The 26,898-nt window shown below is 46.1% G+C and overlaps 2 protein-coding genes across 2 annotated transcripts in view; both read left to right on the top strand.

Annotated features, from left to right (window-relative positions):
* The window catches only part of ACVR1B (activin A receptor type 1B), a 76,799-nt gene extending 75,316 nt beyond the window's left edge, over window positions 1-1,483 (top strand). Inside the window, exon 10 of the mRNA XM_081960748.1 lies at window positions 1,013-1,483. The gene's annotated coding sequence lies outside the window, so the exon portion shown is untranslated. The remainder of the gene's footprint in view (window positions 1-1,012) is intronic.
* A 5,690-nt stretch (window positions 1,484-7,173) lies between these two features.
* Window positions 7,174-26,898, top strand: part of TAMALIN (trafficking regulator and scaffold protein tamalin) — a 28,856-nt gene continuing 9,131 nt past the window's right edge. The window contains 6 exon segments of the mRNA XM_081935854.1: window positions 7,174-7,209; window positions 7,211-7,276; window positions 7,279-7,476; window positions 7,479-7,646; window positions 23,070-23,119; window positions 26,532-26,586. Of these exon segments, the coding sequence (XP_081791980.1) occupies window positions 7,189-7,209; window positions 7,211-7,276; window positions 7,279-7,476; window positions 7,479-7,646; window positions 23,070-23,119; window positions 26,532-26,586 (558 nt within the window). The 5' untranslated portion in view covers window positions 7,174-7,188.

Below are 26,898 nucleotides of genomic sequence, written 5' to 3'. Positions count from 1 at the left end.
GCGGGAAGTTACAAGGTTAATGATCACTTAATGATCTTCAATCCTCATTTCAGACCAACAATTAGAAGTGCCAGAATTACTGTTGCTAAGTAATGCAGTAATGAGATATCCCACTTTACACAGTGCATCGCTAAACAATGGAAATTCTTTTTCCGATTTCCATTGTTAAGCAAGGGCTACCAGTAGATGTATAACCAACAATGTGGCTTTTCTTTTTTCAGATAATTTCTCTGAGAATGGATGCTTTCCCATTGTGCTGATCAGTTCCTTCAGCTATTGTAAATCTTGACACAGATAACGATTTGGATTCCTTGTACTCAATATATGTACAATGTTTGATTTACTGCAGTGAGAACTGTTATTCAAAAAGCTTTTGAATTAAATTAATTAATTTTAAGTCCATCTTGGGCTCCCGGAAAAGGTTTTCTAGCCATCAAGCTTTTGCATCGTATCAACTCACATGACCTTGCACTAGGAATCCGTGGCCTCACTTCTGCGTAAAAGATCCCTAAGCAAGGAGATCCCTCTGACTATTCTTGAAAGGACAGATGTTCCAAACAACAACCCCAAATGAGAAATCCATGTATTGCGCACATCAGTCCTAAAGGGAGTTCCAAAATGCAAAAAAAAAATAGTCTCTCGGGTGATCTTTCTACAGCTGCTACACTCTTATGTTTGTCTTACTTCACATGTGGTTGCTGTTGACTTCTTCATTCCTTTCTGAAAATTAAGATCAGCTGTGGAGACCTAGCCCAGAACTTGTTCCATGGAAATAATTGCTGGCCGTGCCTCATAATGCAACAAAGCTCAGCTATCCACATTGTAATAATAGGTTATGAAAAACTGCATTCTTGCTTATAATTTGACCCTTTCTGTTGTGCATATGTAGTATTAAAGACAGTGTGATAGTTTGGTATTTTTATTTTAGCATTTTCGTTTTGTTGGTAAGTTGTATGGAAAACAAACCAGTCCTTCCTTTTATGTTAATGCAATGATTTTTCTGTCTTTCTAGTATTTTCCTACGAATTCAGATTCTGACTCCAATTCTGACAATGCTCCAACTCTGTGTATTGTTAACCTCAGGAATCTTCAAACCATGATTCATCTGAGGAGGCTGATCAATCAGGCACCTCCTGGTCAGCTAGAGCAGTCAGATGTGATGAGGCATGATTCTCAAACCTCAAGTCTGAAGGCATTCAATGGCAAGCACAGCAGCGCCATTCACTGAGTTTCCTCGCTTAGACAAAGGGTGAATTCTCAAAAATTGTAAAGAATAATTTTAATGAAGGCAAATAATACGTGTGTCCTAGAGAGAAATTCCCTGAAGATGGGCTCCATCATGAGTCCGAAAGTTTGGAAGACAAAAGCTGTGGTCCCGGTGACTGACCAAATTGGATCCTACAATAATTTTCATCATTAAAATTAAATGTGCAGGTTTCCTTAAATAAATAAAAAATAAAACTATATTGCCAAGCTCTATAAAGTACATTCATTAGCATCAAGATAAGTTACCGATTTTAAAAGGGACGCCGACCTCATCTGTCCTACGGCAATACTGAGAGAAGATTGTACATGCTTTAAGGCAGGGGTGTCAAACCCACGTCGTCACAGTGGCATCACGTCGCAACTTTTTTCACCGTTAAACTGGGCGTGGCCAGCACGTGACACATTGGCCTGCGGGCCGTCAGCTTGACAGCCCTGCTTTAAGGCATTTATCCATGTTTTAATGTTTGGAATGAGTGACTAAATCAGGAACCAATCAGAAGAAGGGTAGTCATAAATCTCAAGGGGTCAGCAATGGATCAACCTCTTGGGGGTGGATCTAATGAGAATTCCAGCACTATCAGCCTCAGGGTCAACGAGGAAGCCTTGGGTATGGAAAAGAAATCATGGGAAAGAAAGCTTTTTTCTGCTGCTTTAGATTTATTAAGGCTGGATCTCACCTGTAACTTCTCAGAGCAAGCTGTAGTAACTTGATGGGCTTAACAAGAAAGATACTTTGAAACAAACTGTCATAAGTAAAAGCAGCTCCAAAGTGATTCAGTTTTGGGGGAGTGGGGGAGCTGGTTTGGGTCAATCTTGCCTGTTTCAGCCCTGGAGGCATCACATTTTAATTTTAATACTGAACTTCTCAATCATAATTTCTATCTCACTCATCTTTTAAATGTTTTGTTTCACACACTGGTATGATAACTTGTAGCAAAAAGCAATTGGAACGGCAACAATGGAACACTTGAAAGATGTGTAAACTCACCAGTGGAAATCCCAAAACATTAGTAAGACTAGAAACTCACCATAGGCATATTTGCCATTTCATCATTTCCAACCTCCTTGTGAGATTACAAATGGACGGATGGACGGATGGACAGTCTCATTCACACACACACAAACACAGAGAGAGATTTAGGGTGGAGGAGAGCAAGAAACTAGAACCCTACATCTCATTTTCTTTATAATATACACTTGTATATGATTTTCAATATTCTAACCTTCCATTGCTGGGGGATGATAGGAACTGCAATCCTTGGGGACACTAGACTGGGAAAGGCTCATTTGATCTCTTAATGCTATATGGTCAGTCAAAATGCTTATACAAGTGGTCCACAATTGGGCCCAGAATCTTGATCATTTAGTGAAGCAGTTGTTCAGCAAGACACCCATGTGACTGCTTAACCATTTCAATCCCAGCTCTCTCAGCTGCGGCAGTTAAGCAGCCAGTAAAAGACCTTCCTGCCAAAGGAGAGCAAGCAATTCCATTCTATCCACGGAATTGGGCTATAGAGAAACAAAGTTTGGACCCCAAAGATTTCTGCAGCCTGTTAAGGATTCCCTAAACACAGAGAGCGGGGTGGATTCTTCAGCAGCTTACAACCTTTTCTGCTGGTTTCCCCATTGACTTTCTGAGGAAGCCAGCAGAGAAAATTGCAAATGACAATCACATGATCACATGGCACTTTCCAACCAGTTGTGAAATGTGCACAGGTTGCCAAATGTCCAGATCACATTACTGCCGGGGTGGAGGGGGCAGGGAACAACATGATGTTTTAGAATGGCCAGAAGTGCTTTACTTTCTGAAACTTCATATTTTTGAATAGTCATTAAATGACCAGTTGTAAATTGAATGAAGGTAAAGGTAAAAGATTCCCCTGCTCATATATGCTAGTCCAGCGATGGCGAACCTTTTTTGGCTCGCGTGCCATAAGTGGGGGGAGCGCAGGGGGGTAGTGTGCGGGCGTGCTGCACCCATAATGCAATGCGCGACCCACCAGTGTGCATGTGCGCACTACAGGCATGAACACCCCCCCCCCGTTTTTTGCATGCTTTTTCACCCTCCCCAGGCTCCAGAGGCTTTATAGGAGCCTGGGGAGGGCGAAAACAGCCCCCCCGCCCCGAAGTCAAAACAACCCTCCAAACAAACCGGAAGTCACTTCCGGTTTGCTTGGTGGGTCGTTTCGAGCCCTCCGAAGGCTTGAGGGACCTTCAGGACGCTTCCATGAAGCCTCTGGAGCAGTCAAAATGACCCTCCGGTTGTCGTTTCGAGTGCTCCGAAGGCTTAAGGGACCTTCAGGACGCTTCCCTGAAGCCTCTGGAGCACTCAAAATGACCCTCCGAGCAAACCGGAAGTGACTTATGGTTTGCTTGGAGGGTCGTTTTGAGTGCTCCGAAGGCTTGAGGGACCTCTAGGATGCTTCCCTGCAGCCTCCGGAGCAGTCAAAACGATCCTCTGAGCAAACCAGAAGTCCATTCCCGAACTTCCGGTTTGCCTGTAGGGCCGGTTTTTTGCGTTCCGGAGGCTTCAGGGAAGCTCCTGAAGCCTCCGGAGGGCCTCCGGGGGTGGGTGGGGGAGGCTCTTTTTGCCCTCCCCAGGCTCCTATAAAGCCTCTGGAGCCTGGGGAGGGCGAAAAATGGCTTTAAAAAAGGGTGAACTCAGCTGGCCAACGCGCATATGCTCACGTGCCCTGACAAATGGCTCCGCGCACCACCTGTGGCAGGCGTGCTATAGGTTCGCCATCACTGTGCTAGTCATTTCCAACTCTTGGGGGCGGTGCTTATCTCCATTTCAAAGCTGAAGAGCCAGCGCTGTCTGAAGACATCTCCGTGGTCATGTGGCCGGCATGACTAATCACCAAAGGCGCACGGAACACTGTTACCTTCCCACCAAAGATGGTTCCTATTTTTCTACTTGCATTTTTACATGCTTTCAAACTGCTAGGTTGGCAGAAGCTGTGACAAGTAACGGGAGCTCACTCCATTACGCGGCACTAGGGATTCGAACTGCCAAACTGCCGCCTTTTTGATCGACAAGCTCAACATCTTAGCCACTGAGCCTTTTTGTAAATTGAGTACAATGTAATAATTGTGTAATATAATAATTGACTTTTAACCAGTGCTATCTATATATAAAGGACTGGAAAAGCTGCCTTTTAAATTCTGAGAGATGCTGCAATCTTTCAGTTCAAACAGCACCTTTTCTTTAGTTTTTCCTTGGATTAAAAGGCTGTGATGCTCCTTAGATTCCTTTACATGTTACACAGTTCAGCCACGTATGCAAACCACTACACAGACACGCAAGTAAGGTTTCAACAATCAGAATACTTGCAAGAATCGTTTGCACTTATCCTTTCTCCACTCCTCCACCGTGTGATTTAAGAAAGTGAGATCCATGATGTCATCTAAATATTCATCTCTAATAGCACATATGTGAATAGCACATTTTTTTTCTGGGATTTCAGCCTGAGGGAGGAGGTAAAGGTTTCTGTGCAACTCCCCTAATCAGAGAATCTGGGAATTGTCCACAGATCAGGCTATTTTTAAGACATGTGGATTTCAACTCCCAAACACTGATCTAGATCAGCAGTCACCAACTGATGGTCCATGAAACACTAGTGGTTCATGAGAAAAGTTTGGTGGTCCACAGAAAAATGGTGGCAAAGAGCTGGAGGGCCTTGTTCCAGTGGGACTGCATCATGGCCTAGAACTGATCCATCTCAGTCCGCTGAGCTTCCAGCTGCCGGTACCTGGCCTTGCACTCTGGCAAGTCTTCCCTCTGCTTGGAAAGCCTATGCCCGCAGTCCTCAGTGAGGTGCTTCTACTGAGCCTCCTTCTGGGTCAGATCCAATTTGAACTGAGCTGTTTGGTGGCTGCTTAGCTCCAACAACTCCTTCCTGTTGGGGCCCTAAGGAGCCCGGGTGAGGAGTGGCTGGGAGAGGAAGGGCAAGTAGAGGCTGGCAAGGTGCCCCTTGACATGAGTGACATTGAGTGGCCACACCCACCCAATCACATGACCACCTAGCCACACCCACCTAGCAGTTATTAGGTAGATCATATTAGTGGTCGGCAGGATTTAAAATTATTAATTTAGTGGTCCCTGAGGTCTGAAAGGTTGGGGACCCCTGGTCTAGATGACTCCAGATTGGGAAACACTGGCGCGCATAATGTGCTGTCTCTTTCAGTGAGAGCCAGGGCCGGATTTTCCTATAGGCTAACTAGGCTTCAGCCTAGGGCCTCAAGATCAAGAGGGGCCTTTTATTTTTATTTATTATCCGTGCCACATTTTTTATAAAGGTTAGTACCAATTACAACATGTTTCATTTAATATATTGATATATATCACAGTAATGATGTATTTTATTATCTCTCATGTAATTTACAAACTTAAAAATGGGAGGTGAAAGGGCCCCATAAGTGGAATAACCTAGGGCCTCTTTTCATCTAAATCCGGCCCTGGTGAGAGCGATATAAAATGGATAGGTGTGAGCTTGGATAGTATTGCTAACGATGTGCTACTTGTAAACGAATGAGGTACATCACTGAATAAGCCTAGAAGAATGCACACTTCTCTTAACAGTCTTTTCTTGGCCATGAAGGTTTCCTCTGAAATGTATCCATGCCGACGCTAGAAGGAGCTACATTACCACACATCCTTCCCACGTTTTTCGAGCAGACTAGGAAATATAAATGTTTATGCATTTGCGGCTTGACAGTCGTGGGCCACATTCCGAAAGCATCCCCGTCTGTGGACCAAAACAGAATACACTAACTAGGAAGACGTTCCTTTGCTTCATTTCAGGAATATTCCGAAGCACATTAATGCGCGCCAGCGTTTCCCAACCTGGAGCCATCTAGATCGCGGTTTCTCAACTTTGGGAATTAAAAGTCCCCATGTCTTAAAAGTAGCCAAGGTTGAGAAAGCCTGATCTCCCAAATTCTCTGATTAAGGAAGTTGCATTCCGGTACAATGGAAGGGCGCCGGGGTTGGGGAAGCAAACGTCAGGTAGGTGCTAAAGGAAAAAGACGGTCTTGTGCAAGGGATCTTCTTTGTTTGGGACACGATCGCTCCTTGTCTTCCCACACACGTAACGGTGCGGGAGCAGCGAGAAAAAAGAACTCGTCTGAGACAATTTCGGATTTGCACTTAAAAGCTGAATCGGCCTTTACAAAGATCGCCTTTTTTTTAGCTTAGGACGCCGGCCAACAAGATCCGGTTTCTCAGCCTGAGGCTCACCGCAGCGGAAGCTCCGCTACCTGGGCCGTTAAAAAAAAAAGCAGCTTTGTTTCACAGTGCGGCCGACCGCAGACGGCTGCAACGATGGGGCCTCGGGGGAACTGCCGCTTCGCTTGCGAACTGTCTTCCAAAGGTTCCAAAGGAAGCTGCCTCCGCCACCCGCCAGCTTTTGTCACTGGAGACGAACCCTGAGGACTAGCGGCTTGGAAAATGGAATTGTAGACCTCTCCTAACTTCACACAGAGTTTAATAGAATGACAGCGTTGGAAGGGATCTTGGAGGTCTTCTAGTCCAACCCCGCCGCTCCCTCTCGGAGTTTTCCTTCTTCCCGAGGGAGGAATGGGCCAAGTGGAGGGGGAAAGCAAGCTTGAACTGATAGAAAAGAGCCCGATAATGTCTCCTATACCTGTATTGGGGAAGCGTCCTGACAGAGGTCAGAGCTTTTGTCACTAGATAAGAACCCTGAGGACTAGCGGCTTGGAAAATGAAATTGAACAACTCTCCTAACTTCAGACAGAGTTTAACAGAATGACAGCGTTGGAAGGGACCTTGGAGGTCTTCTAGTCCAACCCCGCCGCTCCCTCTCGGAGTTTTCCTTCTTCCCGAGGAGAAAAGCCTTCCTGGGAGGAATGGGCCGAGTGGAGGGGGAAAGCAAGCTTGGCTGATAGAAAAGAGCCCCGATAATGTCTCCTATACCTGTACTGGGGAAGCGTCCAGACAGAGGTCAGAGCTGGAAGCCCGACTATTAGCAGCGCTTCCCAAGCAGAAAGGTAAGTTTTTTCTGGGGGGTGGGTATGGAGCTGCGAGCCGAGGGGGCGTGGCCTCCCGGAGACAGGGCGTGGCCCGAGCGGCGCTGTCTTTGCAACCGGAGGCTTGACTCGCCGAGAGAAGGCGGAGGGGCGTGTCTCCCATCGAATCCCGGAGCCCAGACACAGCATCGTGTGGCGCGGCCGCCCGTCTGCCTCTCCTTTCCGCCGCTCTCCCAGCCATGACCCTGCGAAGACTCCGGCGCCTCCGGCCCGGACAACCGGCCCAAGAAACGGCGGCCAGCGTGGCCGGCCCGGAAGCTCACGGGGGCCGAGGGTCGGAGCTGGAAAAGGCGCTGGCGGCCTCGGGGGGCACCTTGCCTCGAGCCAGGAGGGTAAGTGGAAGAGGGGACGCCGCCCCTGCCGGAGGGGACGCGGCGGCAAGAACCCGAGCGTTGCACACGCGCGATCCTCCTAACCCGGCGCCGGCCCTCCTCGGCCAGTCTCCCCCCTCCCCACACACACACACACTCACCCCTTCCAGTCCTGGGTGTGTCTCGTTGCGGACCCGATTAACGTCTATTTGCCGTTGCCTTTCCTACCCGTCTTCTCCCGAGAGGCGAAGAGCCCCAAGGACTGGGAATTAGGGAGGAGACCCCCCACCCCCTCGGGCTTTCGCTGCCCCGTCCTGCGAGGAAGGGCTGCCTTTTCCCCGTTCATTCTCCGCGAAGGCATCGCCTCTCTCCCCCCTCCCCCAGTCCCCTCCGGGACCTGCCTGGGGTCAACGCGGTCCTCCTTCCATCACCTAAAGGTGCCTTTTTTCCCCAAGAAGCAACTGGACTTTCTGGTTTTTCTTTGAAGACGTTTCGCTTCCCATCCAAGAAGCTTCTTCAGCGTCTTCAAAGAAAACCCAGAGAAGCCCAGTTGCTTCTTGAGGAAGAAAGAGAGAGAGAGAGAAAAGCACCTTTGGGACAACCCTGACTTTGGATGATTGAGAACCTCCATAGACAATCACCTGCGGTACTTCTCGGTGCGTGAGGCGCGCTTCTCCTTGTCTTGAAGGTCCGCGTGGGAGAAAGAGGGAGCCGAGAGGAGGAAGATTCACACGCACTTTGGGGTTCGTTTGCAAGACTGATCTGACTAGGTGGCTCAGTGGCTGAGACACTGAGCTTGTTGATCAGAAAGGTCGGCAGTTCAAATCCCTAGTACAGGTCTCCTGCGTGAGCAGGGGGGGGGGGGTTGGACAAGATAACCTCCAAAGGTCCCTTCCAACTCTGTTACTGTTTACTGATCTTAGCCTCCTGCTGGCATCCTGACCAATGACAAAACTTAACGCTTCGGGTGAGGATGGTGGAAAGAAGCCGGAGCCACCAGAAATTCCTTGTAGTGGAGAGCTCTCTAACATTGGCAATTTTAGGACTTGTAGACTTCAACTCCCAGAATTGGCTGGCTGGGGAATTCTGGGAGTTGAAGTCCACAAGTCTTAAAAGTTGCCAAGGTTGGTGACCTCTGTTGTAGTGGACCTGTTAGTCCTGGGATTGAGCAACTGTCCTGGATTTGCTTGAAGAAGCTAGTGGGCAAGTCTCCTGGGTGGGCTAATGCCTCTTCTTGATTGTTACCATTTAGTATCTGGAGGCAATTTAAACTTGTAATTGACTGATGGCTTCCAGTCCATGAAAGTAGTACTGTAAATAAAAATCAATGGGTGGCAAACCATTTTGGGGACTTGAATCTACCAAGGGAGGGGGAGGAGAGGCTTCTGGGAGATACTTTTTGAGGGGGGGGGAACTGCTCTTTGGCCCAGCTAGTTGCATTTGCAGCTGACTTTCTAGATGGAAAAGCATCACATCTATGCGCTCACTGAATTTGTTTTTTACATCGCAAAAAATGTGTGGGCTTATGTCTCACAAAGCACGTTCAGTGAGAAAATTTACCTGACTGCATATCCTACTTGACTTGGTTTGAATATATTTGAATAAGCATACATTATGCTCTCTTTTTTTTAGATACAAATGTAAAACATGATTGTCTACAATCAAAGAGGTTGTGGTGTTCAGATGTTTCATTGTTTGCATGGGTTTCTTGCTCTCTGGAGGGAATCGTTAGGAAGGCAATATGGTGAAGAAGAAAGAAAAATGTCCATCTGTTCAACATCTCAAATTTTGTGGTTACTGTCCCCCTCCTAGTTACAGAATCCATTTTAATTTTTTTTTTCATTGAACCCTGATTAATTCGTCACAAAGCAAAAAGTCTCAGAATTCAAGAATGCTCGGTGCAGGGACTGAACTGAGCTCCCAAACCTTCCACCCCAAAATTGATTCCTGATAACTCCTGACTTTTCAGACTCATTTATGGAGGGGAAGAAGTACTGTAGTTCATTTTGCAACTGGAGCCAATTCAGATCAGCCAGTGAGCTATTCACTCATGCAAACTAATCTTTATCTATTGCTAGGTTAGGTTATTGCTGATTTTTTTTTGAAACTTCTAAGTGCGTAGGAAGAAAAGAAAAGAAAAAACCCTCCTTAAAATCATCCCCTTCTCCAAACCTTCCTAGTGCTCTCTTGGTGAGTTAGACTGTATGTAGCCTCCATAATTCACAGCTAGCAAGGTGGAAATATAAGTGTCTGGATGCTATGCTTCTGGGAAATTGAAATGGAAAGAAATATGGTGCTGTTTTCTTGGGTAGGGGTTTATGAAACAAGTTTTATATCTAAATTTGTTTCTGAGATGTTAGGTTGGCAATTCTCACCGTGCTTTGAGGGGAAGGGTGTTGGAATACTTCTGGACTCAGTATTAAGCGACTACAGTTTACTTTCTTAGTGCTCCTTTTAACAAATTTGTAGGTGTCACAGTTACAGATACTGCTGCCTCCAGTTCATCGTTTTATGGCTGTGGTGACTGTGGTTTAAATGGGGAATTAATGTATGTGGTCTTTTCTATTTTTTATTGTGAAAGAGGGGATAATGGCACAACAGCCCTTCTTTGTCTCAACAAAGGGGAAGATCAGAAAGCTTCCAGGAAACTATTCAGAAAAGCCAAGAACCTTTGCTGGACCTATTCAAAATGAATTATACCTAACAGGGATATATGTGCCATTTGTATATCATGAAAGTATCCTAAAAACACACCAAAACTTTTTTTTGGCACTCACAGATGCTTTCATCTATATCAGGAGTCTCCAAACTTGGCAATTTTAAGACTTGTGGACTACAACTCCCAGATTTCCCCAGCCAGCATGGCTGAGTGAGGAATTCTGGGAGTTGAAGTCCACAGGTCTTAAAGTTGCCAATTTTGAAAACCCCTGATCTATATGTTTGAGCAAAAATCGCACCGCAACACCCCCCGTTTATCCTGCCTAAAGCAAAGTCAAATGCAATGCAGGTAGTCCTCGATTTACAACACTTCATTTAGTGATCGTTCACAGTTACAACAGCGCTACAAAAAGGGACTTATGAGTCATGACCATTTTTCACAGTTACGACCTTTGAAGTCACGTGATCAAAATTCAGATGCTTGGCAACTGGTTCATGTTTATGACCGTTGCTGTGTCACAGGGTCATGTCATCCCCTTTTGCGACCTCCTGACAAGCAAAATCAATGGGGAAGCCAGATCCACTTACCAACTGGGTTACTCACCTATCAACCGCAGTGATTCGCTTAACAACTGTGGCAAGAAAAGATGTAAAATGAGGCAATATTCACTTAACGAAGGTCTCAACAGCAGACATGTTGGGCTCAATTGTGGTCGTAAGTCAAGGACTACCTGTATGTTGGGGGGGGGGTACTTAAAAAAAAAAGATTGCATTTGTCATTTAAGAACTTCAAATTGCATTCCAGAAACCAGCTTTGGAGTATCAAACCCTGAGCTTCATTTGAAACAACTGTTAGAAGGAAACGGGGACTCATTTCCTGTAAGGCCCTTCGTGTCCCATAATAGCGTCCTGTGGTTAGGGCTGCTTGCTACTGTGTGCAGATGCAACAGCTGTTAAAAGAAACTCGGTCTGCTGTGACGACCCGGTGCCAGTGGTTTCCCCCCTGACAGGCAGTCCGCTGAGCGGGTTCTAGACTTTGCTAATCGCCCTCCGAATGGAAAAGAGAGAGGCAGCAGACTGCCACGCCGGGGTGATGACTGTGCTAAAGCACCTTGACATCATTCTTGTCCAGAACAGAAGTGACGTAACTGGGAAGAAACAATTACGGGAAAGAGGGAGGAGGCATGGACTGTCTGAGCCCACATGGAATGGCCTAGAGCCTAATTTTCACTGTTTTGTTTCTCCCTCCCCTCAACCTCCCTGCTGGTTTGAGGTTAGCAGCAATATTTTGATTTCTGTTTCCTGTGCTCATTGCCAAGCATGGGAGTTCCCAAACAAGAAACACTGACAGTAATTGTATTGCTTTCGGGGATGGCTTTTACCTCCAGCTATGCTATATTCTAGCCGTGGCAGCACGGTGGTTAGAATGCAGTATTGCAGGTGAACTCTGCCGATTGCCAGCAGTTCGATCCCGACCGGCTCAAGGTTGACTCAGCCTTCCATCCTTCCAAGATCGGTAAAATGAGGAAGCAGATTGCTGGGGGGGGGGCAATAAGCTGACTGTGTAAAATGCTTAGACAGGGCTGTAAAGCACTGTGAAGCGGTATATAAGTCTAAGCGCTATTTCTATTGCTATGCTTGAAACCCATGGCATTTACTGACAATCCTGGCTTGTATCTGGTACTCATTCTGCAACATACAGATACATATCTCTTTGTCAGATGGACCTCGGATGGCTGAGCCACGCTCCTGTCAGATTAATGGCATGGCTGCCCTTTCTCCCCCAAAATTTAAAAGGAATAAAAATTGTCTAGCCCAGGGGTGTCCAAACTTGGGAACTTTAAGACTTGTGGACTTCAACTCCCAGAATTCCCCAGCCAGACACCCCTGGTCTAGCCTTACAAGGACCAGGCAGCTGCTCCTGCTCAGTGCGAAGGATTACATCCGCAGGGATTCTACTTCTTGCTATCCCATCCTCCTCCTCCTCATTGTTGAGCAGAGAGTAGTGAAGTACCTGGTGTCAGTTAACTTTGTGACTTGAGTTGAGGTTTTTCCTGTTCTTATTCCCAACACTCTAACCTCTGTAGTGTGTTGTTGTCCCTTAAGGCCAGCCTCATGAAATATTTTTACATCAAGAAGCAAGTGGATCTTTGAGAATGGTATGATACACTCTATCGCCATAGAGCCGCGATGGCGAACCTCTGGCACATGTGCCTGAAGTAGCACACCGAGCCATGTGACCTGGCCCGCGCGGTGGTGCCTGTTCCTCTTCCGGGTTTCTGGCACGCATGTGCATGCGACGATCAGCTGGCCTTTGTGTGTGCGGCAGCGCCAGAAGCCGGAAGAGCTGGTCTTCCATGTATTGGCATGATCAGCGTATGTGCATGCGCAGCAGTAATTGGAAGGCTTGCTGGCCCACACGCATGCACACGCTGCAAAACCGGAGGTTCGTTTTCCGACATGCATATGCCCTTGGGCAGCTGCTTTTCCTGTTCATGGCCCAGACGCGTGAAGTGCTCCCGTTTCAGCACTCAGTGCCGGAAAGTTTTGCCATCCCTGCCATAGTACTTTTTCCCTATTGAGGCAATGCCTCCTAGATCTCCACTGCAGAAATCCAGATAGGTGCAAGATGGCGGCAAACAATCCTAATGATCCCAGTTTGTGATCCAGATTTTGCAGGTCAGAAAGGCTTCCCTAGAAAAACAACAACAAGAAGTTAAGACCAAAGGTTCTTATGCTCCAAATAATTCCATAGCTGTATTTTATATTATTTTCATGCATTCCTCCTGAGGTGCCAGACTCAATCAAGCGCACTGGTGATCAAGAGTCTAATAGCACTTTCTTAGTGACCATTCAAAGTTACAACAGCACCAAAAAAAGTGACTTATGACTGGTTTTCACACCTATGACCATTGCAGCCCAGCCCCATGGTCACATGATCAAAATCCGGACACTTGGCGATTGGGTCATACTTATGACGGTTGCAGTGTCCCGGGGTCATGCGATCCCCTTTTCCAATCTTCTGGCAAGCAAAATCAATGGGGAGGCCAGATTCATTTAACTAACTTAACAACGGGGGGGGGGTGATTCACTTAACAACTTTGGTAAGAAAGGTCATCAAATGAGGCAAAGCTCACTTAGCCACGTAAATTCTGGGCTCAATTGTGGTCGTAAGTCGAGGACTACCTGTAATGTTGTTTTGGGTAAGGTTCTTACAGATGGATGAAAGGAAGATCCAAAATACATTGGTACGTAAAGCCTTACAATATTAAGAGTCTATTTTGCATTAATCCTTTTTAGAAGCCATCCTGAAAAGATTCAGAAAGGTTGACCTTGCCCTCTTCAATGACATCTTTCTGCCGATCATGAAGACTGGGGGAGGGGGGAATAAAGAAAGGGAAGCCCCCTGCCAACTACTGATGTAAATGCTTTTTCAACATAAGCCACTATAACCGTGATGGCAAACGTATGGCACACATGCCATAGATGGCACGCAGAGCCATTTGTTAGGGCATGTGAGATGTTACCTTGTCAGCTCCAGCCAGCTGACTTCGGCCTTCATTTTCGGCCATTTTTTGGCCTATCGGCAACCCGGAACAACAGCCATACAGGCAACCCAGACGTTCAGGAACGGGCTTCTGGTTCGCGTGTTGGGTCATTTTTCTCCGTCCGGAGGCTTCAAGGAAGCCTCCTGAAGCCTCCAGGGGGACAGGGGAGGCCATTTTTGCCTTCCCCAGGCTCCTAGAAAGCCACTGGAGCCCAGGGAAGGCGAAAAACATGTCCATCACCTGCAAAAAGCGGGGGGAGCGCGGGGATCACACATGCATGGGCGCGTCGAATTATGGTTGTGGGCACACCCGTGCATGGCCCCCTGCGCTCCCCCTGCTTTTGGCACGCGATGGCAAAAAGGTTAGCCCTCACTGCACCATAAAGACTCCAGCCAAGTGTTTTCCATAGAATTTAAAAAAAAAAAACCTCATGAATGCTGAAAGTGTGTTTTTATCCTGTAATTGGTGGCAGGACCAGGGGTGAAATCAACTTACCTTCCCTACTGGTTGTTAAATGTGTGCGCGTCCATGCACAGAGCGTCAGAAATGGGATGCGATATTGTCCGGGTGGGTGGGCGGAGCCTCCCACCGCCACAGTTATCGGTTCGCTAGAACCGGCTGAATAGCACTGCCACAGGACCAACCACAAGCAATTTCCTGGTTGGGTATTTGGTGGGTTGTACTACCTACCATACACGAGTCTCTTTCTCTCCCCATTCCAGAACTCATCTTTGTTTGCCCATGATGGGGCCTGGAGGAAAAGGTGCTGTCGTTGTGTAGCTTTGAGCCTAGGTCCCTCTTTCCTAGGAAACTCTGTGGTTTATGCTTAGGGGAAGGTTCATTTCCCAATGCTTGGTTTTGCCCTGAAATGCAATGGGGTTTTCAGAAGGCATAAACCTTTGTGACTGCTTAGCTCCCCAAGTAATTTTGGCTTGATTGCTGTCTGAGACAACTTCTTTTTAATATTTTTTATTAGAATTTTACAGTGCAATAAAAGCATAAAGTGAAAAAAAAGGGGGAAGCGGTTTTTTTGAATTTTTGTTTAAGAACTTCTGAAATAGTATTTATTTTAAAAAGGTAAATGTGGAACATATCGTGTCACTTTAAGAAGGACAATTCAGATATTAAAGAGTAGGATAGGGAGACAGGTGCTAAACCAATTTGTTTCAAATTTGACAACTTTTAAGATATCCTGTTTCTCCAAAAAGAGGACCCAACTGGAAAATAAACCCTAGCACGATTTTTCCAGAATGCTCGTAATATAAGCCCTTCCCCCAAAATAAGCCCCAGTTATGATCATCAGACAGAGGGCCACAATTAGTACCGTATTTTCCCCGAAATAAGACCGAATGCATCTTTTGGAGCAAAAAATAATACAAGACCGGGTCTTATTTTCGGGGAAACACGGTATGTGGATTTCTATCCCCAGGACCTCCCAGCTAGCCATGTTCCTCATGCTGCCAAGTTTGAGAAACTCTGTGCTAAAAAATTGATCGATTTAAACTCGATGAGTAGTGAGCAAATAATAACTAGGTGCCCTTTCCCTCTTCAAAAAGGAAACTTGGGTTTGGAAGAGTTGTCTGCTTTCATAGTTTGTATGTTTTGCATGCTTGGTGTGTGTGTGTGTGTGTGTGTGTGTGTGTGCGTGTGTGTGCGTGCTTCCAGGCTGGAGACCACTTTTTTAATTAGAATTTTTCAGTGCAGTAAAATATACAAAACAAACAAGAACAAATATAGAAAATGAGAAACAGAGGTACAATGGCTCCTTCTGCCCTTTCTTCTAACAGTAATTACCATTGTAAATATTTTTCCTGCATCTTCTAAATCATTTATAATCCCCAAATCATTAATTCTTTCTTCTTTTCTTTCATCCAAAGTCCAGTCTTTTTTTAAAAAAAAGCATCTGTTGTTTTATCTCTGCTAAACTAGTTAGCTTTGCCATTTCTGCAAGTTCAATGAATCTTCCAGTGTAGGCATTTCATTGCTTTTCCAACACTATTCCACATACAATAATAATTTTGCTGAACTTACCATATACAATATTAATCCCATATTTCTTTTCTCATTTCTGTGCTTCTTAAGAAGGTTAAGAAGCAATTCTGAAGTATGGAGAACTGAATGCAAGCCTAGCTCCACCCTGAGACTAATTGTGTGCACATGGAGTGCAAAGAAATCCTCCAACGCCTTATATTGGGTGTATTTACTGTCTTTTAGCTCCAAGATCCTTTCTGGTAATATTACACTGTACATTTCTGGTGATTGCAAACATGTAGCCTGGTCAATTGCATAGTGTCAAGATGATTTTACCCAAATGGGCTTTCTTTTCTTATCCTGCCCATCTTATTGACCTGCCTCGTTTGTCCCACTAGATGACAAATTGTTCATTTGTTTCTCCAAATATAGTAAATTGACCGCCTGGAGGAAGTTAAAACTTGATTTAATACAGATGTGCCACTGTAGAGTATCTACAGAGCTACCCTGGCCTTTCAAAGGAGCAACATATTTGCCTGGGATGAACCCCATGAGGAGATGTCATAGAAAGGATAGAACTTCTTGGGCCTCCATTTCAGGCACCTTGAGGTGAGAAAGAAGCTAAACTGGCTAGGTCAGATTAGTGCTGAGAGGGGAGACCACTAGGAAATGCCAGGGATTTAGGTAAAACTAGAAAATAAAGAAAGTTGTCCAAAACAAAGCAATGGTAAACCAGTTCTGTATACTTGCCAAAGGAACAACGGGAAGGCCACATTCAAGCTTGGCTCAAAGCACACTTTACAGACTTACACCCCTAATTGAGCCCTGTTGCTAAGCGAGACAGTTGTTAAGCAAGTTTCCCCTCCATTTTATGACCTTTATTGCCACTGTTGTTAAGTGAATCGCTGCAGTTGTAAAGTTAATAATGCGGTTGTTAAGTGAGTCTGGCTTCTCAGTGGACTTTGCTTGTCAGAAGGTTGCAAAAGAGGGTTCCACTGCGACCGTTATAAATATGAACAGTTGACAACAGGTCAAATTTTGATCCCGTGACCATGGGGAGGCCGCAACAGTTGTACATGTGAAAAGCAGTCATAAGTCACCTTTTTTTCCCAATGCCGTCGTAACTTTGAACAATCACTAAACATATGGTGCTAAGTCAAGGACTACCTATACTTTTTTTCAGATGGTGAATGCCTTTGGACAACCATTCTGGCTTGCTTCATTCGCCAAGGTCTTGGATAGACTTTGGTCTATAACCGTGATGGTGAACCTATGGCCGGGGTCAGCAAACTGCGGCTCTGGAGCTGCATGTGGCTCTTTCCTCCCTCTGCTGTGGCTCTGTCACTGTCAATTTTGAGAGGAGCTTCCAGTGGGGAGGGGGGTTGAGAGAAGCACAGTGCGCCAGGAGAAGACTCTATGGCAAGGGGAGGGTTTTCCAGTTGTCTCCACAATTAACAGGGCTTTCGGTTATGACAGGTAGAGGAAAAAGTATGCTGCGCTAGGAGGAGACTCTATGGTGGGAGAACTGAACTTCCGGTCAGCTCCAGAATTGAACAGGGGGCTTCCGGTTAGGACCTTTGTGGTTCCCAGTGTTTTCTTTTCTGTGGGAAACGGGTCCAACTGGCTCTTTGAGTGTTTACGTTTGCCGACCCCTGACCTATGGCATGCGCACCACAGGTGGCACACAAAGCCCTCTTTGTGAGCACGCAAGCCATCGCCCCAGCTCAGCTCCACCACGCATGTGCGTGCGCCTCCCACCAGTCAGCTGATTTTCAGGTCTCTGCCGCGATGCATGGGGCGCATGCGTGAGATGCAAAACGGAGTGGGGGATCACACACATGCGCAGGGGCAGGTGAAGCATGAGGGTCATGCGTGCATGCGCATGCCTCCCCGGGGTGGTGTTGTGCATGCATTGCATTATGGGTGTGGGTACATTTGCGCTTTCGACACGCGCCAACAAAAAGGTTAGCCATCACTGGTTTATAACCTCAGAGGCCTGTAAAAACTGCAACCCTGGAGAAGTTGCCCCCACCCATGTCAGGAAGCAGCCCGCAAATGAAAAGCCTTGTTTGTTTATGGAACCATCAGCCTTTTGTCCAGTTTGGGGAGTGGGGGAGAGTTGATAGCGCTCATTTCACTTTCAAAATTGAAGCATGCAATGATTTGCATGGATTCTGAGTCTCTCTCCCCCCACCCACCTCTGTGGTTTTGCATCCTGGAATTTCTCAGGTTGGCATGGGGAGGGAGGGGGAGGTGGAACTAAAGGACACTCGAGGGTCTTGTTATCCTTTTGTGTTTGTCCCTTTTCCTAGCGGCTTTCCCCACCCCATCGCCCCCACCCCTCGCAGTCCTGGCTGCCTGGCACACAGTCTTCAGCCCAAAAGGGCGTTTAGCGTTTCTCCCTGTTCCTGCCGCCCCCGCCTAATATTGGAAGCACATGTGCTTTTTTCCCCTCAGTGTCTGGGTTTCATTACTGGTGGAGACAGGCTTCTTTGCAGGTCTGAGGCAGCGCCCTTGCATCTTGGGCCCAGGGAGCAACGCAAGGGGACGAAAGGGGATGAATAATCAGAGAAATGGACTCGTGCTGAAACGCGAGCATTCACTCGCTCTCCGTTGGTTGCCATTTGGAAAAGCTTCTATCACCGCTGCTTTTGGCAAGGCTCTCTTCCTTTAGCTCCAAAGGTTCTTCCCTCCGGTGGCTTGCAATGCAAACCGCCTCATCCCCCAGCAGGGTCAGTGGGCTGCCCACACTTGCTGCAAACAGCAGCCCGCTTGCCTCTTCGGTTCCTTCTACACGTGGCAACAACACACACAGACAGGCATGCCACACACACAACACCCCCCCCCCCACTGAAACCCCGCTGGCAGCTTCAAGGCTCTGAGGTTGAGCCTGTGAAGTCAGCATTTGGTTTCCTTGGCTGGATGCAGCGGTTCAAAGCCAAAAGGAGGGAAGGCGGGAGGATTGGAGAATTGGAACATTCTCCCTATTGTACTTTGGGTCAGCCTGGAGCTGAGTTGGGGGGGTGGGCGGAAAGAAGTTTTGAATGCTTGTGTTCTTGGGACAATTGGCCATTTTTTCCTTCCCTGCCTTAACAACGTGCATCTTTAAAAAGTCCCAGCAATGTTTAAGACCAATGATGGCACAGCTTTTGAGGGTTGGCATGTCAAACATTTGGAAGATGCCTAACTTGACTCTGCTGGTGGGTCAGCCCCACACACACACACACCTTGAACAAAAGAGAAACAATTCTCTTTACACACACACACACACACACACACACACACACACACACACCAGGGGTGGGTTCCTGCCAGTTCTAACCTCTTATATAGAAGAGGTTCCACAAACCTACAGGGCTGTTTAGAACCGGTTCCAGCTCCCTCCCCCTGCCCGTCCGCACATCATCAAGATGAAGAGCGAGAGGAGGAATTCTGGGAGTTGAAGTCCACAAGTCTTAAAGCTGTCAAGTTTGAACACCCCTGGGTGGGTTTCTAAAGGGTTAGGGGTGTAAGAGTCTTGTAACTTGATAACTTTAAGGCTTGCGTGCTTCAACTGCCAGAGTTTCTGAGCCAACATTTTGGTTGCTAAGCAAGAGCGTTGTTAAGTGAGTTTCACCACATTTTACAAGTTGGCCATGCCCACCCAGTCACATGACTGCCAAGCCACTCCCACAAAGCAGGTCACACCTACAGAAGAGGTTCTAAAAATTTTGAAACCCACCACTGGGTAATGCAGTTGTGTCGCCGAAAACGATGATGTGATACCTTTGACACGTGCCGTACATTCTCCACGATTGATGGAGACAGCAGTCACGTAGGGTTCACTCTGTCCAGTAACCAATAGGGCTGTGTCTACAGATTATAAAGCCTTCCTCCTTGCTGCTCTTCCCCAGCTTCTCTGATTTTCGGATTTTCTATTTCTCTGATTATATTGTTCTTTCTTACTAATTGGCTATTTCTAAAACTTTCATATTTCAACCCCTGCCATTCTTAAGATCTTGCAGGCAGCAAGACTGGCAAATGATAATCTCTACCAAACTACAAGTGAGCATTATGACTGTAAGCTTCTCACTCAATAATGAAATGGGCGGCATATAAATAGGGTGGATGGATGGATGGATGGATGGATGGATGGATGGATGGAACTGCACTGGGATTGAGGAAAAGATTCAGAAGTCATCACCAGGTGTGCTGCTCCTATATCAGTGATGGCTAACCTTTTCGTAGCTGCGTGCCAAATGTCGTGCACACCCATAATGCAATGCATGCATGACACCCCCTGTGTGCCCCATGCATGCCCGCGTGACCCTTCTGTATGATCCGTGACCCACCACCACCACGCATGCATGTGTGTCCATGACTCCCCACACTCCCACCACCACCACACATGAATGTGCATCTCCCGCATACACCCCGCCCACTGCACATGCGCAGCAGAGACCCAAAAACCAGCTGGCCGGCAGGAGGTGTACATGCATGCATGACGGGGCTGAGCTGGGGCAATGGCTCGCGTGCCCACAGAGAGGGCTCTGTGTGCCAGCTGTGACACGAATGCCATAGGTTCGCCATCACGGTCCTATATCCTTCCAGCCATGAAATCAATGGGTATGTGCCTCTTCAATCGATATTACTCTTACTTCCTCGCAAAAGAGATCTTGACCAGGAAGGATTCTGAACTGTAGGGAAGGGGGTGTGCTCAGTGTACAATTATTCAAGCCTTTTACTTAAGTGCAGAATGAATGCGTGGAAGTAGGAATGTGTTCATCTCCCACCAGGAGGAAACCAATATCTGTATCACTTTGTTGGTCTTTTTCATGTTATTATTTTTTGTTCATTATTATTTTGATATCGCCTTTGTTCCTGAGATCAGTATAGCCCTGTCTTTTACTCTTTCTTAGCTCCAAAGCAGGATGTCTGAATAAGGCTTAGAACTCAGGTTCAGCTTTCCAGTATCTGCTGTTTTTATTAAGTAGAATTTGAATTTTGACTACCGTCTTATAAGGGTCTTATTGTCTTTTGACCCCTGAAATAAGCGCTTGGCCTTATTTTTGGGGCGGGGGGGGTCTTATTATTTTTGGGGTTGAGGAGGCGGCGAGCGTGGTCACCTCATGGCTGCTGCTGTGTTGCAATATTTTGGGGGGAGGGCTTATTTTAGCACATGCACTCAAAAGCTCGATTGGGCTTATTATCCAGGCAGGTCTTATTTTCAGGGAAACAGGGTAGCTTGCTACAGCCTTCAGGGTTTTGTCCAGACTCCTCCGGAGGAAAGAGGCAGAGCTGGTGAAGACACTCCTCATGTGCCTTGGGAATCAACTGCCATTACAGTAGGATTCAAATCTATTTATTCCATTCTCAGCAGACCACCCAAATATCCCACTTCACTGATGGGAGTTTGTTGAGGTCACTGAAATGCCATTGTCCAGCTTGACAAGTACGTCCATTTCATCCCAACAAGGAACTGGAAACCCTTGTCTCCCCCCTTGCTTCTGCCCTTCCCTTCCCTCCCACACTCTTCTGAAAAGTCATTGCAATCCTGAACCTTTTGAAAATGGTTGCAGCCATGCACATAAAAAGAGACTTGGTGCCTGCAGGTTAAAACAGAGGTCATTCTAGGCTGGGGGAAGAGGGTGGAGTGCTTGCTTGTCAGAGGCGGGCAGGATGAAGTCTTACATGAACAGCTGTTTATTTTCAAGCATAATTCCAATTGCATGTGTAGCTGCCTAATAGAAAACCGATGCTTCGTTTCTTGGCTGCGCCTTGCAGGAGACGTTGAGTTCAGCCATAAACCAAAGACATGCACGTTTGCACACTTGTACAACTCGGAAAGTTTAATGAAAGCCAGAGCATTGTCAATTGCCATGTTGTTTGCCGTTATGCCAAGATGGCTGACATTCTTCAGGGGGTGCGACGCGGCATGAATGTGGGGTACCACCCACCTCCAAGGGTGGTTGAATCCATTTGTATTAATAATTTTTCCTAATTGGCCCTGCAAATTTCAGTTCCCATCATGTACTGTGTGGAAGCATCAACAATGAAAGGGTTTGTTCAGAATGGGCCTGGCAATTAATTTTATTTTAAAATTAGGGCTTCGGAATAAAATGGGCTTTTTTCTTCCAAAGGTTTTTTTCTCTTTCCGTGGCAACAAGCCATGTAGCTTTGAAAGCCTACAGTGTTCAGATGTGACTTTCTGAATGCTTTTCATCAACCCCGGTGGTGGGTGTAAGACCCTCTTAGTTGGCCTTTGTGGTTTTGGGGTGGGGAACCGTAACCAAGCTTGAGATGCAATTCCAAGAAATCTTCAGGCTCATGTGAATATTGGATATAAAGCACCGGGATGCTTCCAGGAGATTCAGCACCCTAGATGGTGATGTGCTATTTTTGTTTTGATCATTTTTTTTAGTCAGATGATGCCAATCTCAGCTGGCTTCCTTGACAGTTTTTTTTTTTTTGCTTCAAGCAATGAAACAGAAACCTCATTCTGAATGTCCATGAATGAGGACTTAATGTACTTTCAACCTAGAGGATGTCCCATTCATGCATTGTGCAAGTGGCTTCGTAAAAAGGGAATAGCCGGTTTTCGGGTAGCAATCCAAACTGGGCTGATGGTGGCATAAGAGGACAGGCTTCCCCTGGAGCAAAGGAACCGTTGTTTCTAACATCATCCAGAGATGCAGGAAGCATAATCCAGATCAGGATTATAGGTGTGTGTGTGTGTGTGTGTGTGTGTACACAGGATGAAGAACAGGGAATATCTCCTCAGCTTGCCTCCAGCAGGCTCCCCATCCGAATTCCCCTCCCTTGTGTGCTGGTAACCAACTGCATGAATGGCCTCTTGTCTAGCAACTGACTTCCCAAAACAACCTCTGTGCTTTGGAGTTAAGGCAGAGTCCTTGTTTCATTTTGGCAACCTGTTTTCATTGCCAGGTTGGCAGTGAACAGGTGTCCAGAGCAAGCTGACAAAGCTGAGCTTTTAGTATCGTTGAAAGCCAGTAATGAAAATGACCCAAGTAATTCTTACAAACGGCTTGGTAAACAAGGGAGGCAAAGGTTCTCTCAGATCTTGATGCCACTTTAAGGACTGAAAGAAGAGTCATTAGGTGGCAGGGAAATGTGCTTTGCATGCAGCCTTTAAGGCCTCTGGGGTTGTTCTGTGGCTCCGTTGTGCCAGTCCTTGGCTCAGTGCCACCAGCACTATGTCGGAGTGAGATTTGAGGCCAGCATCCTGCCATATTCTTGGCTAATTCTCTTTTTTGCACCTCTCCCTCAGGGCTCTGCATTCAAGTGGCACTCTCTGAGCCAGTCGCCTGAGCAGCACAGGTAGGTGCTACGTTGCTCCTTTCTGCTGAGAGAGTTTCAGTGGTGAATGTTGTCCTGCTCTGCTGAAGACAGACTTGCTTTCCACTATGCCATCCTACAGAGAAAGCCCTTGTCTTCAGTGTAGTCGAACCAAAGGCTGTCTGTTTCTTGCTTGTGCTCACTTAGGACACTGTGCACAGCTGCCTCCAAGCAGTTCTTGTCTTCCCCTGTGGCTGGGAGTGAGTGAGATGGTCCTATAGTGGCTGGGGGGAAGGGGGGAGAGATGTAATAGACATTATGCACCTGGAGGCAATTTACAAGCAAGGTATTATGCCTTCTGGGATAGAACCTTTAGACCAGGGGTGTCAAACTTGTGGGCTGCAGGCCAGATGCGTCACAGCTGGCCACGTCCACCCCTGTTTTAGCGAAGGGGGAAAAAGTGATACATCATATGTTGTCGTCACGAGTTTGACATCTGTTAACTCCAGTCCTGCATCTTCTGCTGGGGACAGAATTTCACCAGCTACAGCTTCAGAACCATGGTTAACCTCCCATGGAATAGGCAGGGAGTTTCAGTTTGTCTCTTTAATCGGTAAACTTTTCAATTGGTGGTGATTGCAATTCCTCCTTTATCTCTCTGGCGCAACATTCTTCAGCCTGGTGTCCAACAGAAGCGGGATGCACAATACAGCGCTCTGATTCAAAAGCTAAAAAAGCATATAGTACCTTTCTGCAATTCCTCAAACCAAAATCCTCTTTTGGGATCACATGGTAATGCTGTGTTTCCCCCAAAATAAGACAGGGTCTTATTTTCTTTTGACTCCCGAAATAAGCGCTTGTCCTTATTTTTGTGGAGGTCTTATTATTTTGAGGTGCAAGCATGGTCATCTCATGGCTACAGCTGTGGTGCAATATTTTCAGAGAGGGCTTATTTTCGGAGGAGGGCTTATTTTAGCGCATGCGCTCAAAAACCCGATTGGGCTTATTATCCAGGGAGGTCTTATTTGGGGGGAAACAGGGTCAGAGTAACAGGTTGGAGGATGAATTCCCACAGTTACCTCTCGGTTGACCAGGGTTTATGAGAATTGTTGTCTTAGCATATCTGATGGACATCAGATTGCCATCCCTAATAGGAGGTGATCTTACCTTCATGCGAGCCGATCCATGCTGCCTCATAATAAGAGGGTTTAGACAAAATATCCATCAATTACATTTGATACCGAATCACCTTCAAGTTTTAGGAACGTGCCCTTAAAGCTGCATTGGTGAAAGTTGCAAGAGCAAATTGCCACTTCACCACTTTAGGAAGAAGCTTTTGTTGTGCAGGGGGAAAAAAGACAGAGTGTCACAAAAGTGTGCACTGGAGAAAGGACCTCTGTTTTCGCCTCAGCTACCAACCCCATGGTTGCAGTTCTCCAAATGATTTGAGATGTTCTTAGAGAACAGGAAAATTGGGTTTTAATGGGGCACATGAAAGTTATTTTAAAAATACCCTTCTATAGGCTTGTGATTTCATTGCTAAATGGGGACAAAGAGAATTTCCAGTTTTGAAACATGGTAATTAAATATAGGATGACTGAATCCCATTATCTTAACATGAGCTATGGTGGAGCAGTGGTTAGAATTCAGTATTGCAGGCTACTTTTTCTGACTGCTGGCTGCCTGCAATTTGGCAGTTCGAATCTCACCAGGCTCAAGGTTGACTCAGCTTTCCATCCTTCTGAGGTCAGTCAAAGGAGGACCCAGATTGTTGGGGACAATAGGCTGACTGTGTAAACTGCTTAGAGAGGGCTGTAAAGGACTGTGGAGCTGTATATAAGTCTTAGTGCTGTTGCTATTGCTATCTTACTTCATCCTCATCTCAGGTTTTTGCCAATGTAGCATCCTCCAGGTTCTTCTAACTTGCTACCTTGGCAGCATGCTGGGTGATAGGGTTTGTGGCCAGTACCTCTTTAAGGGTGCAACGCTGAAGAAATAATGAGCCTCCCCCTTGATAAAGCTACTGTCCTATGTGAAAGAACAAGGAGAACAAAAGGCAGCAGTAATCCAGGCTATTAGGAAATGCTTCTCTATAAGAGTTTCTCCTAAAATATGCTTCTGAATTAACTTGGGGACATTTCTTAAATTCCAATTGACAACTTGTAGAAATTGAATAAACTTTTGGGAGTCACTTATAAAAACATTCTAATTCATTTCAACTATACTTCTTTTCCAGAAATAATAAGCAGAACAAAGGCACAAGGGGAGGTCAAGTTGGGTGTGTACATGCGCCCATACATTATTTGTGGCCAGATGTTCTACTGTTTTATGAAGAGGTGCAACTTTTTTATGAAATGAAAGGAGGAATCTTTGTCTCCTCCTTGCGGTTTCCAAATTTCCATTAAATAGAGAGGCTTTTTTTATCAAACAATAAGAAATTTTGTCCACTTACTAGCCTTATAGTAGATCGATTCATATCATAAAATGGATATGGACAATGTTCATAGAATGATCAGTTAAAAGGACAGAACATACACTCAACTTGCAACATCTGGTGGCAATATATGGACTTCGATTTTTTAAAAAAGTGAATATTGATAATCTGGGTTTATTTGGATAGGAAGGCAATGCAAATATTTCTCATGGGAATTTTCAGAATATTCAGTAAACGTTAGTTCATTTTAGTATCAAAGTTACTCAAAAAATTTTTTAGGAGAATTTGCCTGGGATTTTAAAATGTACATTTGATTGTGAAAGATTGCGGCTCTGCTGTCAGAGGAGCAGCCATCCATGTAATTTACCCTAAAAGATTATTACTGTAGGTTAGATTGTCTGCCATTCTTTGGTATTTATCCTACGTATCTCCTTTTTGCAGTAAATGAGTCTGCAAGAAGGAGATACACATATAGAAAAGCATACTCTTGAATGATGAAGTGGTTGTTTGCCTCTGAATCTATGTTTGCTTCAGCAACCTCATCCCTGATTACATTTGTGTTTGCTTTGGCTATGTTTTTGCATTTGGTTCTCCTTTTGTTACTTTGTTAGCTCCAATCTGGATTCATAAAGACTACACGAAAGGCTGCTCACTTCCTGTTTGTTCCATTGGCTTAAAGTGGTGGTGGTGGAAGGAGAGCCGTAAGGGAAAGAGGGACTTTGAGCTGCAGAGATGATTCTTGGGCAGGGCAAATGTTTGATCCAGCTGCCTGGCTAAGAGGCAGAATGCAGCTTTCCACTTCCCTTTGAACACACATGAGGCAGACGTTGCTGAACTATGACTAAGGGAAGTTCCTGTAACTGAAATCATATTGTAGGGCAGTGCTTCAACTGTGGGAAGATGGAGGAATCAGAAAGTGAAGAGCGATCCTTACGCAATTTGGTGAATGTGGGTTGAACCTGCCTCATGCAAGGTCCTGAGGAATTTCAGCTGAATTTCTTTCCTCTCACATTGTTTCAGGAAGGTGATCACACTGGAGAAAGAAGAGACTCAGACGTATGGTTTTGAGATTCAGGTAAATGGGAGAAAGCCTTCTATTCAGTGGTGGGATTCAAATAATTTAACAACCGGTTCTCTGCCCTAATGACCAGCTGGGTAGGTGGGGCTCGGTGGTCATGTGACTAAGTGGGCGTGGCCAACTCAATGTCACTCACGTTGATGGGCGCTTTGCCTTAGCTGTTACAATGTAATAAAGGTTAACCGGAGAGGCAGTTTCTGTAAGATTAGGCTAGAACAGTGATGGCAACCCTTTTTGGCACCAAGTGCCCAAACCGGAACATACGTACATGCGGGTGCGGGTGCGGGTGCCGGAGCACCGGAAACCCAA

The sequence above is a fragment of the Natrix helvetica genome, assembly GCF_964273705.1.
Source record: "Natrix helvetica genome assembly, chromosome: 1".
NCBI classification, from domain to species: domain Eukaryota; kingdom Metazoa; phylum Chordata; class Lepidosauria; order Squamata; family Natricidae; genus Natrix; species Natrix helvetica.
This window is presented reverse-complemented; position numbering and strand designations above follow the sequence as displayed.